The 19,463-nt window shown below is 34.9% G+C and overlaps 3 protein-coding genes across 6 annotated transcripts in view; 1 reads left to right on the top strand and 2 right to left on the bottom strand.

The window, feature by feature from the left end:
* Window positions 1-56: 56 nt before the first annotated feature.
* LOC147763329 (uncharacterized) lies at window positions 57-980 on the top strand. Its single transcript, XM_087003440.1, has 2 exons — window positions 57-304; window positions 560-980. The coding sequence occupies exons 1-2, from the start codon at window positions 154-156 to the stop codon at window positions 754-756; spliced, it is 348 nt and encodes a 115-aa protein (XP_086859566.1). The 5' UTR covers window positions 57-153; the 3' UTR covers window positions 757-980.
* Window positions 981-3,817: 2,837 nt separating this feature from the next.
* On the bottom strand, window positions 3,818-18,621 carry LOC106173329 (uncharacterized). Of its 4 annotated transcripts, none has more exons than XM_087003432.1 (15): window positions 18,522-18,621; window positions 17,955-18,222; window positions 9,972-10,113; window positions 9,510-9,621; window positions 9,219-9,344; window positions 8,811-8,894; window positions 8,393-8,519; window positions 8,051-8,163; window positions 7,549-7,734; window positions 7,182-7,295; window positions 6,659-6,772; window positions 6,353-6,448; window positions 5,824-6,071; window positions 5,444-5,543; window positions 3,818-5,275 (listed from the first exon to the last, which is right to left on the bottom strand). In XM_087003432.1, exons 2-15 carry the CDS (start codon window positions 18,148-18,150, stop codon window positions 5,087-5,089), a joined length of 1,947 nt encoding a protein of 648 aa, XP_086859558.1. In that variant the 5' UTR covers window positions 18,151-18,222; window positions 18,522-18,621; the 3' UTR covers window positions 3,818-5,086. The 4 variants fall into 4 exon arrangements, with proteins under 4 accessions (XP_086859558.1, XP_086859559.1, XP_086859557.1 ...); XM_087003433.1 differs by having other exon boundaries at window positions 18,499-18,597; XM_087003431.1 differs by lacking the exons at window positions 17,955-18,222; window positions 18,522-18,621 and adding an exon at window positions 15,790-17,947.
* LOC106173330 (L-asparaginase-like) overlaps window positions 3,818-19,463 on the bottom strand; it is a 30,784-nt gene continuing 15,138 nt past the window's right edge. Inside the window, exon 15 of the mRNA XM_087003428.1 lies at window positions 3,818-4,054. The gene's annotated coding sequence lies outside the window, so the exon portion shown is untranslated. The remainder of the gene's footprint in view (window positions 4,055-19,463) is intronic.

Genomic DNA, 19,463 nt, shown 5'->3' with positions numbered 1-19,463 from the left:
TGACTTTAAAAACTCGCTAAATATTATTAAAAAATTGCTATCAGTGCTACGTCATAGTCAATCGGTGACGTCTTAGCGTCACGTCATGAACAAGGCCATGGTAACTGACAGAACACACCAAGCTTGATCAGCAACAGGACGAGTTCGCTAGCTATGGACGGTAACAGTAACGAACAAAGTTCTACGGAACAGCCTCATGACGTTGATGGATGTTCTGAACAGATTGGCATAAAAGAGACCACAATGAAGGCGGAAGAAACAACGCCAAAGACAACTGACGAGAAATCAAAAACTATGACGGATGGTAAGCTCCGAGTTTTCCTGATGCACTGATTTCCGACATCCCAAACATTATTGATAACCTTTTCAACCTCAATTTTTATTTGTATTTTCACTTGTCTTATTTTATAATTTGTCTCATTTCCATCATTCTGAGCTAATAGTTGCTTCTGGGGAGTCTCTTCTGGGGAGTTCTCTCAAGAGGTGAAAGGCATCCCCTTATTTCCTTTGCTTATCTTAGTCTCTCTCTGTTTCTTTTCTTTTTCCTTCTGTGCTGTAGTGAGTGATGTCACTTTAACCATGCAGGGCGCGTCTGGGGAGTTTTCTCCTTTAAAGAAGAAAGCCAGCAAAACACGAGATCCCAACTATCCCATCTCTGGAGGAGACAAGAAGAAACGGGATCCTGAGAAAATCAAGAAGCTGGAGCTCGAAATCGATGCCCTGTACGAGAAACTAGCCATTGGCACAGGAGAATAATCTATCTTCACGAACAAAAGATTACAAACAATTCAAATATAACACGAGACAGTTCAAACTTCGCCCTTATGTTTTCTTATCTTTAAAAAATCTTATTTCGAAATTTTCAAAAGAGTTCTTAGATATATCAGTTTTTTCTTTAAATTAACAGAAGCTTACAATGATAAACAGCTTGTGAAATAAATGTCTTAAATTCAAACTGCGAATATGTTTGCTGTCGTTCCTTACTTACATAAAATACAATGTCGACCTTATTTTCAAAATACCTCGCACATTTTTAAAATCTCTTTAACATTCGATGGGATATATGGAACTATTATTCTACTGTTTATCTAATTGTGACAGTTCACCGTATTCTGAAACAAAAACCTTATAAATAAGAACTGATCTGTCATTTTCTTGCCCCCCCCCCCCCCCCCCTCCACCTCCCATCATGTTTGTGAAAATATTCCATAGTTTGCATTGCGGCAGTTGCGGTCGGTTGTGCTCGTCATTATCTTATGGAAGATTTTATCAGTATTTTATTCGATACGTTTCTTGCTGTGAGTGTCTTTTTGCTTGAAATCATGCCTTGAAATAACTCAGATAAACACAACTTCACCAATAAATACTATTTATTAACTTGCGGATGCGTTAATTATGCAAACCAGCAAAATGGGAGACAGCGAGGTGAAACGGTTCTTCTATGTATGATTGTGTTTGCAGGCCTACCGACATTTTTTTATTTGGTCGAAATTTATTAAACTAAACATTTATTAAGGCAAGTAACTGTTTTTATGATGCAAATCATCGGGGGTGCTAAGAAATCAACAGCGGTGGATATCTCTTACCTGATATTCTTTAATCAGCCAAAGAAACCAACACAGATTCCAAATCTCAGTATATAAAATCTATTATTATTATTATTGATAATGAATAACAAACTATCTGAAATAATACGTGTTATGGCATCATGCTACGACTCTTAAAACATATTCCTCGCAGCTTGTTTATTCGGCATTAACAATAGTTCTTATGAATTTAAATTTTGTTTCTGAGCCGTTTTGGGCTTATTAAAAAGAATGTATGACAAGAAATATCAATCGGTATTGACTCTATATGAGTTCTGGCAATTTATGTCTGAACAAAACAGTTACCTGACTTATCGAACGCATAGCTTATCATAATTTCAATCAAATGTAGTCAAATTGGTAAGCAGACAAACACAATCATATAAATAAAGCCATTTCAGCTTGATGTCTACCATTTCGCTAGTTTGCATACTTAACGTACCTGCAAGATCAATATATGCGATTCACAGGTGAAATGGCATTCAGCTATGTCATGTTAAGACGTCAGCTTTAAAAAAAGGACATTTAAAAGAATAAAATAGTTGAATAAAAAACTGATAAGATCTCCCGCCCTGCCATGAATAGCACAACCGACCGCAACTAGCACAATGCAGGCAATGGGGTGGTTACGATACTAAATTTTGGTTAATTACACTTTTTATGATAAAAGTGTCATTGTTTTATGCTGATGTTGCATCCTGTAATTTTTATTTAAACCAAAGGTGTTTCTAGTCACACATTCATTTTCTTAACACTGGCGGATTCAATATACAAAGAAGACCTGGAATTACCTCTCTCCCCATTTTCCACTAAGATTATTCATTGTTGTTCATTTTACATTGCTGGGCACAAAAAAAAAAAAATAATAATAATAATAATAATAAAATAAAAATACTTCTGTGGGTATAAATTGGCATGTTGTTTCTCTGTTTTAAGAGGAATTTTACTGAAATATTGTAATTTGTTTTAAAAAAATGGTAACGGGCACTTAGTCTGATGAATTGGTCTATACTGCGTTTATTGGACATCTATTTATCTAAATGAAAATTCACGGTTAACTGACCCAATAAAAACGTTATTTTAATTGCAATTTTAATTCTTATTAAAATAAGATCTGGTCGTCCTTGTTCTGGTGTGATGTTAAATTTGATCAATGTTATATTCATACTTGTACTGTTTGTGAAGAAGGGTTCTACTGTCTTTTGAAAGCTATATCCAAACATTTCTTTTCCATGGCAAATTTTATTGATCGGATTCACATTTCTGTATAAATTCATCTTTAACAATACACATATCTTTAACAACTACGTCATGTTGGTTTCTTAACACTCCTGCCTAAGAGGCAGCAAAGGTGAAACTCAGTTCTACATGTAACTCTTCTGCACCAAAATAACTGAAACTATACTATTAAAACCGATTTTTCAAACGATTTGTATGTTATGCGTGTTATATGCGTTGTTGTCTTATACCGCAGAATTTCCGTCCCGCAAGGCGTTTGAATGATTCAAAACGTTTTTTACCCCCAAAACATTAATTGTAAATTACATATACTGTACATGTAGTTAGTTGTCAAGAATTGGAATAAGCCTTTGTGAGAACTAAGAATAAAACTAACCAAAATTGTTGAAATTTAAACAATAGTGTATGGCAACGCATGATGTCTTTCTACGTAAGGAATTTCACCATTCCTGGATTCTTTTTCACGATACTTGCAAGTCGCAACAAATATAAAGATTTTATTCATAAGATTTTAAACAAATTGGCTGTACATCTTCTGAACACGGTGTCTGTCCGTGGCATCACCGCCCATACCACCACTTCTGCCAAATAATATTTTTTACTTCAAATTTGCTGAGCGGTTTTGTTTTAAAAAGCAGCATGATCGAATTATTGTACGTTGTGGTATCACCTCTGTATGAGTTTGAAGAAAAGCCGGTTGTAAGAGGGACACACCGCCCGGGGAGGGGGGGGTGTGTGCTGGGTGGGATTGTTGCAGAAAACGCTTTTAGGTAAATAAGTGGCCTACATGAGCTGCAGAATTCTGGTAATAACCTGTAATGTTCACATGGGCAGCAAGATGAGAAAAAGTATAACTTTTAGACAGTACATTTGTGTTCAAATATATTCACCAGTGGCATTTTCAACACCCCAGAAACGGGGTTACAGAAAACAGATACTATGCAATGTTCACATGGGCAGCAATTTAAAGATGAAACATTTGAGGAAAAGTATTACTTTTAGACAGCAACATACATATAATTTATTAAGCTTTTGGTGACAAACTTACACAAGTTAACTGTGTACTTTTTTTTCAGGTAAACAAATGTGAATAAATTAAAGCAAAATCAACATTACTTAAAATGAGAAATAATTCCTAAAAACAGTTATACAAGTACATGTAGCAATATTAATAGCTAGTGACAAATACAAATATTTAAGGAAAAACAATTTAAATATATAATGTACACCTGTTCCTGGAATGAAGACTTTGATAATTGGTATATTGCACCCATTCAGTTTATATATCCTACAAAAAAAAAAAACTTACAATTGCTGTAATGAAAGGGGAATACTAATACCTGAATGAGAAAACCTAAGAATTAACCTTGCAAAGTATAAACAAGTTTTTTTTTTTTTTTTTTTTTTTTTTTTTTTTTTTTTTTTTTTTTTTTTTTTTGTGACACTTTATGGAAACTTATAATTTCCCCTAAGGAAATCTGTGATTCATACTTTAAACCACCTTCATATAATTTAAGAATAAAACAATATATACGTATCTCAAGAAGGTCAAATTAAATAAAAGATATTTTTTAATGCTCATACATTTACTTAAACATATAATTTGCAAAAAGATTAAAAAATGGAATTGGAGTGGTTTGAGGTATATGTTGAAGTGCACTGATAATACTGATCATACATGTACTGAGATTATATCTCATCACATCAATCATATTATGAAAGTTCAGTTTTTGATCACACTAACACAAAACAGTCTGGTATGTAAAAAGATGCTATACAGTCATTATAGAAATGATATACATATGTGCTTTACCAACTTGACAACATGATATTAAAGGCACTCTATACGAGTTTTACCAGTCAAAATGAATTTTCCTATTTTGTCCTACGTACATATTTATATTCCATTTTGATTAATTGTTATAGTTCTAAATGGCCAGCCAGTCATTTAGAAGACTGTGTCTTCCCTTATATATTTCAGTTTTTAAGGTCTGAATTGTGAAAAAGCAGTAGCTCTGCAGGGCCTGTAGACATAGTAAGTATGAATATGGAAAACTCTTAAACACGCAGTGTATCTTAAACATATATAAGATAAGAAAAAAAGTCTCTTGGGACTAGTGATCTTATACTGTAGCACAATATCCACTTTCATCAAATAGTCAAAATACCAAAACAGTGCAAATAATGAAAATAATTAAAATACAGTACACAGTTAAGTGTTTTCATATTTTATATTATATTCATACAGGACAATAAATAAGTTAAGTGTCAGTGGAAGTGCTTGTGCCAACAGTTGGCTTCACAGAGTCGCTGATCAGCTTGGAGATTTCTCTGTGCCCTTTAGCAGTTGCCTCCTTGAGAGGAGTATATCCAAACCTATCTTCTGCCGTGACACTCACCCCTTGTTCTAACAAAAACTCCACTGAATCCTGATGTCCATGAGAAGCTGCCTGAAATAAAAAAAAATTACCCAATTATTATTTTTAAAAAATCATGTCATATGACAACAATCAAAATGGACATCAAAAGGCTTGCTGGTCTCAGTGTCCATGTTTATGTACACAGTGAAGAAAAGTATATATTAAGAGTTTTTAACAGTACGGTCTGGTTTTCCTTACAACATGTAGTGCAGTTCTTCCATCATAGTCGCTCTGGCTTAGATTTGCACCAGATAAAGCCCAAGCTTTGAGGGAATCCACATCATCTTGAGCTGCAGACCTACAAAATTAGTCAAATATCTGTTTTTAAAAATCAGGATAATACTTTATTCAAAAGCATTTACATATGGACATCAATTTAAAAGAACCATGTTGCCATTGGAAAAAATGTTTCTCACTTCAGCTTTTAAAAGAACTAAACTTTATATTGATTATAAGTAAATCATTTTTTATCACTAAACTGAAACAGTTCATTATTTGACTGGAACAAAAATTTTGAGTGACTGATAACAGCCTGTAGTAGACAAAACCAGTGGAATTTATTTTTCATTTCAACCTACATGCATAACTCTGACCCCAATTTATATGGGGGTAGAACCAAATGAGCTCCAGTCTGAACCAGCAGGCGAATGATATCAAGATGTTTTAACTTGACCACTTCGTACAAAGGTGACCGTCCATTGTTGTCCCTAACATGGACAGGTGCCCCATGCTGCAGCAGATACTGGACAATGTGGAAGTGACCTTTCCCACAGGCAATGTGAAGAGGACTCCTGCCACTGTAGTCCACCATGCCTATGTGACCTCCCTTTAGGAAATGAAATCTTTATTTCAAACATTCTCAAGAACAAAACGGGTTTAAACCTAATTCTGCATTTCCTCAACAGATGTGATATATCACTCTTCTTCATAAGACAAATAATAATAATAATAATAGCAATTATGACAAATTCAAGTTTAAGGATAAAAAATAGACACCTTAAATTTTAGAATATGTATTCAAGAAAAATTGAGTGGTTTATGTGAAGCAAAATTGTTCAAAGTTGAGGAAGACAACTATATGCACAAGAAGACAAAGAGATTTCTAACCCCTTCTCTAATTTTTTGGAGTACAGCCAGATCACCATTTTGGGCTGCAGTGCACATCAATGATGGAAATATGGCATCCTTCAGTGTTTGCATTTCCTATAAAAACACAAACATAAATTAAATTTCTTCATTTTATTTTTTCAAACTACCCTATGTAATAAATCAAAGCAATTCTATAATTAATCTAGGAATATCCTACCTAAAACATTACAATATCATTTAAATTTGTCTTAGATGATTATTTTATTGAGACCAATTATCAATTCATCAATTAAATTAAATAATAATAAAAGTAAAGTAACTTGCTTCTTTGGAGCTAATTTTCATCAGCTTGCCTAAACTGTCAATAAGTTTGAAATCTGACACCAAGCTCTCTGTCCTTGCAGTTTTCAATTCACCACGGATGTTCTGGGATAACTTCTAAAAAACCAAAAACAAAAACAAACAAATGCTAAATGTACCATTACACTATAGTCATTACTCAAAACATGCCGCAGTCTCCAAGTCTACTCCTTGTGAAACCCTCCCTTGCTTGAAGTATCTTGATGAAGCCTTTTGTTCTATATTTATTATTTTTATATGTTCTATCAAATAAGGGCATTGCTTCACCTTTCAAAATGATTCCCTGAATGCTCATCCTCACTGTACAAACAATCTCAATCAAACTGGAATAGTTGTTGCTATGACAACAGGGATGCCCCTTTAAACCCTTTCTTCCTTTAGCAGGAGCAATAATATCTGAATCACAATTAAAATTTTATACAGTCTTTTATATCATAAAATAAATAATTATAATAATAATAATAATAGTAAAATACATTCTCCTTACCTTCCTCTTTTGCTCTAAACTCCAGTCTTCTCTTCCTATTACAAAGGCCAGCTTGGTCAGTGCTGCCTCAGGTGTCATGTCAGAGCCTGGGATCACACCTGCATCAGTCAAAGCCTGGAAATATAAAATACAAATCACAGGTCAATAACTAACAAATATATTACTGTATTAGGCATATATGCAAAGTAAAATGTTTACTGATAAAATCTAAAACAATCGTTTTCCTTTTATTTTTGCAATAGAATTGGGTATTCTCAAAATACATAAGTAGGACATTTTACCACACTAAGCCACAAGCTGTATGGGTGTCAAAAAAGAAAAGAAAAAAAAACATTTTCAAGAGTATTTCTCTTGGTTATTAGCAAACCTTTCCTGTGGCATAACTTGGGTTAACAGAGCCTCTGTGACACTGGGTGGTGTTAAGCAGCAGCACTCCTCTTTTCGTGGCCTCTGAGAACACTTGCATTAAGTCCTCTCTGGAATCTGGAGCATTTCCAGACCCGTAGGATTCCAGGACCATTCCCTTGAGTGGAGGTGCCAAAAACTGGCGAACCTATAATAATAATAATAATAAACTTTATCAATAAAAATGATCAAAATTTTTATCAAAATCTGAAAATTTCCTATGACATAATTGGACATCTTTGGACCTAAAGCATTAATTTCTCTCTCTATAAAATCCGTACATGAATAATGACCTTCATAAATAAACATTTAGTAAATATCATTTTTAATTGACCATATAATTCCCTTTAGAGCGTGGATACATGTATTTACTATTTGATTTATTTTTAGTATTTTTTCATGATCTTATCCCAATAGAATATTTATACTTTTAAACCTGCCTAAAAACAACTTATTCAACTAACCGTAGCAGTGGTGACACTGGGAAAAAGGCGAAGTAATCCCACGCTAGGACAAAGGTTAGTATAGAGGGTACATTTTTGAGTGTTGTTACTTGTAAAAATCTCATCCCAATGCACTGTGAATAAACAGTAAACATATAAAATCAAGGGAAACTTGAAATATATATTGGACCACATGAATCATATACAAACCTAAAATAGAAAGCCAATCTATTACATTGTAACTGAAATAAAAACCAAGAGCCAAACTTGTTATAAACAATTTATTATTAAAATGAAATTTGAACAAATGCTCTCCACTTTAATAATTTAATATACATTTTTTACAAGTTTTAAATAACATACCATGAATCTTGGTCTCTAAAACAGCAAGGGGAGGAAAGTTTGGGGAATGGAATGCATCAAAACTGCTACTATCAAATTTGATTGAACGGTTTCCTCGAAGAAGCTTATTGTTGAAAAATATCATCACCTAGAAATAAAAAAAAAACTTCTATAGAATCAAAATCTTGATAAAGTGTGTACTTTGTTCATAAAAAAACTTTGGTTTTCATTCATTTCAATGTAGTAAAGTAAATGCTTTAAAAGCTGCTTAATGAAAAAGATCAATATTTGAAATCTCATACTGACTTTATACCTTTTAAGTGTAAATTATACTGAATGTGAAACTCAACTTATAGGTGCTTTTTTACCAATTAATGCAGAATACATATCAATACACACACACACACACACACACACACACACACAGAAAATGTGTTACCTCTGGAATGCAGTAGTTTCCAGCCATAATGAGAGCGCCAAGAAGATTATCTCTGCCGTCACTACGAGTCTCAAAGATAGGGATCTGAATAAATAAGCAAACAGCATTTGGTAGTAAACCACATGCTGAAAATTTAGATTCATATATTTTAAGATACGTAATAAATGTTAAACTTTTAATGGCAATTGATCATGTTTAATGTAACATATATTTGTTTTTTGTGTACACTATCTAGAAGTTTTCTGTTTTTGACATCAAGAGTACAGCCTTTCATGTAAAGTGATGGAATCCATAAAGTGTATTTGAGCCCACGTTTGGGGAAGGGGCATTTTTATCATGTTCTAATGTGAGTTCACACATATCATCTTTAAATATTTTAATGCCTTAATAATGAGAACAAAAACTTACCTGCGAGCCAGTAAGAATGATAGGTTTTCCCAGGTTCTCAAACATGAAAGACAAAGCTGATGCTGTGTAGGCCATAGTATCTGTCCCATGAAGTATAACAAACCCATCAAAATCCTCATAGTAAGTCTGAATGAAAAAAAAAAACTGTCATGTTTACAGAATTAAATAAATAAATAAATAAATAAATAAAATAAAAAATTGAGCATGCACACAATATATAAAAAAACTGTCACTTTTTGTAATACTGGAAGGACTCAAAAAGAAGCAGGTGCACTGGACTCTGAGATTTACCTTAATGTCTGAGGCAATCCTAGCCCAGTCATCCATGGTCATATTGCAGGAATCCAGCAGGGGCTCATACTCATACACACAGTATATCACATTTTTCTTTTCTTTGCTTAAACTGAAAAAAAAATTATGTAGATTATTTATTTTTCTTCATGTTTTGTTTATATTGTGTGTATAATGCCTATAACTGATACTCTCATAACTTAAATGTATTTTCGCAAAACGCGTTAAAAGATGGTTTGTCTCTTTTTTTATCTTTGAAAAGGTGAATACTGTCATGGGATCAAATTGATAGTTTTTTTTTTTTTTTATAATTCTTAATTAAAAGCTCGATTCCAATTTAAACCTTGGAAATAAAACAGATGGGTCACATAAATGAGCCACTATATTTTCCTAAATCTTTAAAGGTTTTGAATGTAACTTTACCGGGGCACATCATAATTACTTCTGAAATGAATTACTCACGGCATACACAATGGTGACTGCATCCATGGGGTTGGTGTTTGACCTCCATAACAGATACTGTGTTTATCTAAGTACTCCTGGTCGTGGAATATTGATAATTTCCTTAACTCATTCACAAGAAAGTTTGGTTCTGGGGTATAAACTATAAAGAAAATATAATACCATATCAATTAAGTTATTTACTAATGCTGAATAACATGCAAAATGAACCATGAATATAATCAAATGCAAGGATGAGGTGTGATTATGACATAAACCCTGACTTTACGAAAGGCGTCGGACCGTCGGACATGCCTGACAAATTTCGTCTCGGTCTGATAATGCCCCAATTTCACACAGACCACGAATCCCAAGAATGGCCAGGAATTGACAAATTTCACGATTCGTGAAGTTCTTAACAGATTCGTATATAATCGTAGTCAGTTCTTGCAATTCTTGATCAATCGGGAATTCGTGGCAAAATTTTTAAGTTGTTCAAAGTTTTGGCCACGAACTCCAGATTCCAAAAAATCGTAGTGAATTTCTGGACAATATTCGTGCGATTCCAGCCGAATCCCACGAATATTCGTAACACTATCGTACCTGTATCGTAACTGAACCGTGAGCGTGTCGAATTAGACCAGAAAATTGGCAAAATCTCACGATTCCAGCCGAATCCCACGAATATTCGTAACACTATCGTACCTGTATCGTAACTGAATCGTGAGCGAATTAGACCAGAAAATTGGCAAAATCTCACGAATCCTCACAAATCCTGGAATTTCTCAATTCCTGGCGATTCGTGGGATTCGTGGTCTGTGTGAGGGGGCGTCTCGAAAGTCCGAAGGTTCATTGGTCCGAAGGTTCTATAGTGAACATTCGGACCAATGAACCTTCGGACTATTTGAACCTTCGGACTATCGCTACGGCCCCCTGTGTGAAATAGGGGCCTAAGAGAGGTTGGATAAAAATCCCGGGGAGTTCCCAGCTTATTATACATAACTTATTGACCTCAGTTTCGCCATAGAAGGTCTCTACTTCTATGGTTTCACTTACAAGTACTATTTTGTGACTGGCTGAGGTTGGGGGATTCCTGTATGACGTAATTAGTAGTCTCGTTTTCGTTTTCGTGATACCCTAATACAAAATGGCCGCAACACATGTCCTCATGCTTTTTGCGTTTTTTAAAGACTTGATGATCTGTTTCTTCATTATCAGTTGTGTGCAAGTTGTGGCTAAGTCTTTTGTTTAGAAAAATGACATCGCTGAACTTGAAATACTCCGTCGGTGCATAGCCGGCAAAAATGAAAAGGAAGTGAGGAAGGGAAACGGGTTGACCGGAACTTTTGTAAAATTGGATTTAAAGGTACCCTCTACCAGGGCCGCAGTTATTATTGTGGACATTTTTGCTGAATTGCTGAATCGACTGAGAGCCAAAATGACTGCCTATTTATCTATAGACATATCTGTGAATATCTGTGGAAAATCAATCTGTCACCCTGGTAGAGGGTAATTTAAAGGTAGGCCCTGACTAACTTATAATCCAGGAGAGGGGAAATAATTGTCCACACAGTGTCTGGAGTACTAAAGTTATCATTATGATCAACTGCAACATAAACCCTACTGTTTTATTACGCGGGTTCTGAAAATTTACGTACATCTGTTTCTCACGACCACAAGTTGGCTAAAGTGCATGAAGTTGATGAAGGCTCACAGTTTGAGTTTCTTTTTTTTTTATAAAAATGAAATAAAATGAGGAAAGAATTCAGTCTCGGGCTGGACAATGCCTATCAAAGCTTCAATTGGATGAAAGAGACCACCTCACATTGCTGTTTTGCAATGCACATGTTATTGCCAAAACAACGGGTGAAATAGTTATATGATTAACAGACGTTTTTATAGACATAGCCTACATTTGATATTACTGGATACACGTTCCTCAAACTTGTATTGGTTTTAGTCATTGTGCCTTTCTTTTTCATTAAGTAATAAAACACTCATTATGCAAATAATTCTTTTTCAAATTATTTTCTTTCAATTAAGGATAATGAGACTATTAAGGGTGTGGTGTATATACAAGTCATGAGGTGAATCAATGATTTATAGATGATTAAGTACGTAAATGATTACGTGTACGGTATAAGATAAAACCCAAAGTAGTACGTGACAACTGGCACTGAATCAGAAAATAACGACTAAAAATGAACATGCAATTACATCATATGTACATACATGTAATGTTTTAGCTGAAGCACTATGTTATAGAATATCAGGTCGCGACGTAATCGCGGGATGTAGACGTCACGTGATGTAGAAGTTTCTACACGTACTGCTCACGACCACGAGTTGGCTAAAGTGCACATGAAGTTGATGACCGCCTTACTTTGCTGTTTCTTTTTCAAATTATTTTCTTTCAATTAAGGATAATGGGACCATTAAGGGTGTGGTGTATATACAAGTCATGAGGTGAATCAATGATTTATACGTGATAAAGTACGTTAATGATTACGTGTACGGTATAAGATAAAACGCAAAGTAGTACGTGACAACTGGCACTGTATCAGAAAAAAAACGACTAAAAATGAACATGCAATTACATAATATGTACATACACTTTTTATAAACTCCGCACACTCTGCTTAAATAAAATTAGATTAGGTTGTCCGAATTGTTTTTAACAAAGTGATCAAAAGATTATGATCAAATATTGCGTCATTTCTGTTACCTCCATCGTGAATACGCATGCCAATCGTTCCACCTGTGTACAGGACAAGAACTCTCGATTCACGCTTGTAGTTTAGATCAGTGCTCTTCACTTCCGTGTCGGTTGTCTTTAACTTCTTTGGTCTGTATGAAGGATCCATGGAGAAAGACTTCCCTTCAAAGTCGGAGGCAACAGAACAAGAACCATTGCCTGCCATTTTTTAAAATGACTGCACCGTCCACTTCACTTGCTCTTATCTTTTTGCACAATAGATACCATCAAGACGCTCCCTATTCTGAGTAGCCCAAAATAACATTAACTACTATATCATTTTTAAATTACAGACACTTTCGACACTTTTGTTACTAAGATAAGATTTTTAAGAAAGGTTGTAGGTGGAATTAAAATTCCACTCCGACTACATTTGCAATCCTCTGTGATTGAAATGGGGGCGTCTCGATAGTCCGAAGGTTCACTGGTCCGAAAAATGGCAACATGTTCATCATTTTTTAATACTGTAGTGAACATTCGGACCAATAAACCTTCGAACTATTGAACCTTCAGACTATTGTCACGGCCCCGATTGAAATGTAAGGTATTGATATTATCTATGAAATAAGTTACCTTTATCAACCAGCGGTTCATACAAGTGGTTTTATCTATATATGAAAAAACAATAGGCATATGTCACATTAAAGTAAGATGAACAATTAATTGGCCTAAAGACACTAACCCATAAACACATACTTTTTCAACTCACCTACAACCTCTCCAATGCTAGCCAAACTTATTCTGCGCAATAGGCGCCTTAGTTTTCCTTTGTCGACAGCATATTGGCCATCGGTTGTGACTGTCACGTATGTATCGGTAACGTATGTATCATATTTACATAGAAAGGAAGAAGCGACGTAAAAACATGCGTGCCCACATATACAACGTCGCACGCACCCACAGAGTAGTGACAAAGGACAACAAACAATGAAATAAAAAAAATATCTTCACGTCGATATATATATGTATGTACCGGTAACAAATATATCATGTGAACATTTTTCGCAGATAGCTGAAGGCAAGAAATCTTTTTTGTCTCGTTTTCTTTTATTTTAATGTAACATTAAGACATAAGTGTTGGCCCACAAAATGAAAGACAACCAATGAAAATGGAATAAATAAATATTTACACGCTTCATGGTAACGTATGTATCGGTAACATATGTATCATATTTACGTAACAAAGAAGAATGAGCGACACACATATACAATGTCGCACGCAATCACAAAGTCGTGGCAACAGAGTACAATCAATGAAATTAGAATACAACAACTTCATATTTTTGGTAACATATGTATCGGTAACGTATTTTTGATATAAACAATTTCAACAAACGGTTTCAAGCCAAGTAATCTTTGCTTGCCCTGCTTTTTCTTTTTATTGTAATGTAGTATACCGTAAGAAAAAGGCGTTTGCTCACAAAACTGACAACAAACAATACAAATTAAAGTATTTACACGCTACATGGTAACGTATGTATCGGTAGATTAACGTATGTATCATATTTACGTAACAAAGAAGGAGCGACGTAAAAACATACGTGCGCACATATACAACGTCGCACGCACCCACAGAGTAGTGACAAAGGACAACAAACAATGTAATAAATATATATATATATATCTTTTCTTTTTATTGTAATGTAGTATACCGTAAGATAAAGGCGTTTGCTCACAAAACGGACAACAAACAACAAAAATAAAAGTATTTACACGCTACATGTTAACGTATGTATCGAAGTGTAAATATTTATGCATCTTTGAAGATGTACATTATAGTTGTAAAATACAATCCACGAAGAAGGCCCAGGGGCCGAAAGCTCGGATTGTATTTTACAACTATAATGTAGATCTTCAAAGATGCATCAAAATATATACTTCTACCCTTACATGACAAAATGGCCGCAACACATGTGCTCATGCTTTTTGCGTTTTTTAAAGACTTGATGATCTGTTTCTTCATTATCAGTTGTGTGCAAGTTGTGGCTAAGTCTTTTGTTTAGAAAAATGACATCGCTGAACTTGAAATATTCCGTCGGTGCATAGCCGGCAAAAATGAAAACGAAGTGAGGAAGGGAAACGGGTTGACCGGAACTAGTAAAATTGGATTTAAAGGTATACGTACTCTCTACCAGGGCCGCAGTTATTATTGTGGACATTTTTGCTGAATTGCTGAATCGACTGAGAGCCAAAATGACTGCCTATTTATCTATAGACATATCTGTGAATATCTGTGGAAAATCAATCTGTCACCCTGGCAGAGGGTAATTTAAAGGTAGTCCCTGGCTAACTTATAATCCAGGAGAGAGGAAATAATTGTCCACACAGTGTCAGGAGTACTAAAGTTAACAACTGCAACATAAACCCTACTGTTTTATTACGCGGGTTCTGAAAATTTTCGTACATCTGTTTCTCACGACCACGAGTTGGCTAAAGTGCATGAAGTTGATGAAGGTTCACAGTTTGAGTTTCTTTTTTTTATAAAAATGAAATAAAATGAAGAAAGAATTCAGTCTCGTGCTGGACAATGCCTATCAAAGCTTCAATTGGATGAAAGAGACCGCCTTACTTTGCTGTTTCGCTATGCACATGTTATTGCCAAAACAACGGGTGAAATAGTTATCTGATTAACAGACGTTTTTATAGATATACATTTGATATTACTGGATACACGTTCCTCAAACTTGCATTGGTTTCAGTCCTTGTGTCTTTCTTTTTCATTAAGTAATAAAAAACTCATTATGCAAATAATTCTTTTTCAAATTATTTTCTTTCAATTAAGGATAATGAGACTATTAAGGGTGTGGTGTATATACAAGTCATGAGGTGAATCAATGATTCATAGATGATTAAGTACGTTAATGATTACGTGTACGGTATAAGATAAAAGGCAAAGTAGTTCGTGACAACTGGCACTGAATCAGAAAAAAACGACTAGAAATTAACATGCAATTACATAATATGTACATACACTTTTAATAAACTCCGCACTCTCTGCTTAAATAAAATTAGATTAGGTTGTCTGAATTGTTTTTAACAAAGTGATCAAAAGATTATGATCAAATATTGCGTCATTACTGTTACCTCCACCATGAATACGCATGCCAATCGTTCCACCTGTGTACAGGACAAGGACTCTCGATTCACGCTTGTAGTTTAGATCAGTGCTCTTCAATTCTGTGTCGGTTGTCTTTAACTTCTTCGGTCTGTATGACGGATCCATGGAGAAAGATTTCTCTTCAAAGTCGGAGGCAACAGAACAAGCACCATTGCCTGCCATTTTTTAAAATGACTGCACCGTCCACTTCACATGCTCTTATCTTTTTGCACAATAGATACCATCAAGACGCTCCCTATTCTGAGTAGCCCAAAATAACATTTACTACTATATCATCAAGGCCAGAAATGCGCAGCATTCACGCGATACGCGAGGGCGCAACAGTAGGGCTTCACGTGACTCAACTAGGCAATCACAGCACAACAATGGCATCGCACACAGACTCTGTGATAAGTGCTGGAGGAGCCAAAATTGACTACTTGGACTGGTAGTAGGGTACCGAGGTGAAAATACTGAAAAGCTCATAACACACATATTAGAATTTCTAGATATAGTGGTTCCATCACCACAGAATTTAACCTTGAAACTTGGCCTACTACCACATTCAATATCAGGGTTGTCAGCCAAATAGGATTTGATGGCAAAATAAGCTCAGATTCAACATCTATCTCAGCCCCATCATGTGGTCCTGGAGTACGTTGCACATGACAAATCACATTCATCTCTTTACGCATTTGTTTTATAAGGTAGCTTTTGGGCAGCCCATTGTCAAGTAGTGTTAGTTCATGGTAACAAGCGTCTGACATGTGCAGAGGAGTTTATTGTAATATATATATATATATTGTTCTTAATGTTACATTATTAAATCTAACTCTGTATCCAAGTAGTAACTATACTGTACCAAGTCAGGTACTGATGATGTGCAGAGTTAATATATTCCAGAATAAGCCATTACCACTAATTTATAATTTTTATTTTTGTTTAATATGTTATTCATGAAAGAGTTCATGAAAGCTAGATTATTTTAAGTTGTTAAATCGTGATCTAATTCTTTTTATATTCAAATAAATGAATAATTTGGGTAAAATTGGTCTTCCACTTCTTATTTGCATTTTTCCTTTACTACAAGATTATTTTGGAACAGTTGAAGCATTAAAAATTAAAATAAATAGCAATCTGAAAGACGAATTTTGCATAATTACTAAATGATGATAGGAATTTTGGATTAAGAGATTAGTTAAATAGTGATATTGTCAGTCAATTTATGTAGAATCTGATAATATGATTGAAAATACTGATTGAATTCTTAACCTTGCACTGGGCAGCTCTACATTTGTGCCAAGTGCTTTTTGGACTCCATTGTACAGTGGTAAAAGTTCTTCAATTGCCATGAAAGTTTTTAATCAGACTCTGTATGGTGCTGCCATTTGCTGGTGCTATCGGCAACGAATTAGCTTGCCTTTGTTTCTGAGTGAATCTACCGTCTTAAATCACTATTTCTGACAATATTTGCGTTTTGTTGAGGGTAGGCTAGGCAATGCACGGTTAACTTCTTAGCACGTGTGTACAACAGAATTTTTTTAAAAACACTTGCGATATTTGGTCAGGAGTTGCTTGAAGCATAGCACAGCGTTGCTGTCTATCGGCATCAGGCCGTTAGTTTGTCGATTATCCGCCATGGGCCCACGAATCGCGAACCCATTCATTTTCCTATGGCAATCTAGCAACTCATTAAAAATGCACGCATGTGCAGTGGGCTAGGCGTGACGCCATGCAATGCATTTCTGGGGGTGACCAACCTTTTATCATATCTGTTTATTCATTTTAATTAGGAATTATTTTAATTAGGAATATTCGTCCACAGCTGTGTAAGGAATGAGACCATTAAATTAAGGATGTAGTGTACGTGCAGGTCATGAGGTGAATCGATGACTCATAGGTGATCAAGTACGTTACGTGTAAGGTACAAGATAAAACGCACAGTAATACGTGACAACCGGCATTGAGTCAGAAAAAAACGAAAACGAAACTAAAAATGAACATGCAAATACATCATATGTATATACACTTTTTATAAACACCGACACACACTCTGCTTTAATAAAATTAGATTAGGGTGTCTTAATTGTTTTTTCACAAAGTGATCAAAAGATTATGATCAAATATTGCGTCATTTCTGTTAGGGGCCTACCTCCATCGTGAATACGCATGCCAATCGTTCCACCTGTGTACAGGACAAGGACTCTCGATTCATGTTTGTAGTTGAGATCAGTGCTCTTCACTTCCGTGTCGGTTGTCTTTAACTTCTTCGGTCTGTATGACGGATCCATGGAAGTTTTCCTTTCAAAGTCGGAGGCAAGGGAACCAGCACCATTTTTGCATGCCATTTTAATGATTGCATCGTTCACTTCACTTGTTATCTTTTTGCACAAGAGATACCATCTAAGACGCTCCTAATTCTGAGTAGCCCAAAATAACCTAAACATTTACTAATTACAGACACTTTCGAATTTATTACTAAGATAAGATTTTAAAGAAAGGTGGAATTAAAATTCCATTTACTACATTTGCAATCCTCTGTGATTGAAATATACATGTAAGGTGTTGATATTATCTATGACATATTTTACCTTTATCAACCAGCGGTTCATACAAATGTTTTTTTCTATATGTAAACAATTGCCATATGTCACATTAAAGTAAGATAAACAAATAAATGTCCTATAGACACTAACCCACATACTCTTTTCCAACTCACCTACAACCTCTCCAATGCTAGCCAAACTTATTCTGCGCATCAGGCGCCTTTGTTCTCCTTTGCCTCACCTACATTTCTTATAGTCAACAATCTAATCTGTAAATATTATGTAAGTTTTCAAGGTCACGCACAACCCTTTGAATGAAGCACAGTGTACCCATGGAGAATACCCATGGAAAACAGACTTTCGCCGCGTTTCCAATACTTTTGGATTTTTTGAATGTCCAAAACGTACAACATTTACTTAAGTATATATTTTTTCATTCTAAACATTTTGTCTAAACACGTTTTCCACATTATCATGCACATTTCATCGGGACTAAATTCATTCCTGCCTTCCTTTTATAAGTTTTTGGATGTCATAAAATGGTAACAAATTGCAAAATTCAATTTATTTTGAAAGCATCTCATTCGTTTCCTTACAATTTAGGCTCAGACGTTATTGATCCCGGGTCCTAGTGGAATATAATTGCCCCTAGTTTTAATACTATTCATTCATTCATTCACTTGGTTTTTATAGAAGCCTTGGCTTCCAGAATGTCTGAAATTCACATTCATATTTCACATTAATGAGGATGAGCTTTTTGGCATGAACTGAGTTGGCTAAAAACTACACATTTGTAAACAGATTGTTGAATGATTGTCCTGTGGCCATGAGTGCATTTTCTCACAGAATTGATACCAACTTTGCAATTATTATTTTTTTTTTTTTTTACCTTTGCGATTATTTTTTTTTTTTGCACCTCAAATCCCAGGGAGGCTACGGCCCTGTCTTATCCTACAAATGTGATCCCTGTTTATGAATCTTCTATCACTTTAATAGATCAATACATTAAATTGGCCTAAATTGATCAAAATTGCTCCCCTCCCGTTTATGTAAAATATTTTTCTATGTATTAACGCAATAAAATTCAACAAAAATCCCCTTTTTCGTTCTTTTAT

This window comes from Lingula anatina, chromosome 2 (assembly GCF_051362555.1).
Source record: "Lingula anatina isolate TDL-2025a chromosome 2, LinAna3.0, whole genome shotgun sequence".
In the NCBI taxonomy this organism is placed as follows: domain Eukaryota; kingdom Metazoa; phylum Brachiopoda; class Lingulata; order Lingulida; family Lingulidae; genus Lingula; species Lingula anatina.
Note: the sequence above shows the minus strand (reverse complement) of the source record. Positions and strands in the feature narration are given on the sequence as shown.

Coding starts and splice junctions, on each gene's coding strand:
- LOC147763329 (XM_087003440.1), top strand. CDS start 154: ATGGACGGTAACAGTAACGAACAAAGTTCTACGGAACAGCCTCATGAC. Junction 305..559: donor ATCAAAAACTATGACGGATG/GTAAGCTCCGAG, acceptor TCTGTGCTGTAG/TGAGTGATGTCACTTTAACC.
- LOC106173329 (XM_087003432.1), bottom strand. CDS start 18,150: ATGGCATGCAAAAATGGTGCTGGTTCCCTTGCCTCCGACTTTGAAAGG. Junction 8,895..9,218: donor TCATTCTTACTGGCTCGCAG/GTAAGTTTTTGT, acceptor TTATTTATTCAG/ATCCCTATCTTTGAGACTCG. Junction 6,773..7,181: donor GTTTAGAGCAAAAGAGGAAG/GTAAGGAGAATG, acceptor TTGGTTTTTTAG/AAGTTATCCCAGAACATCCG.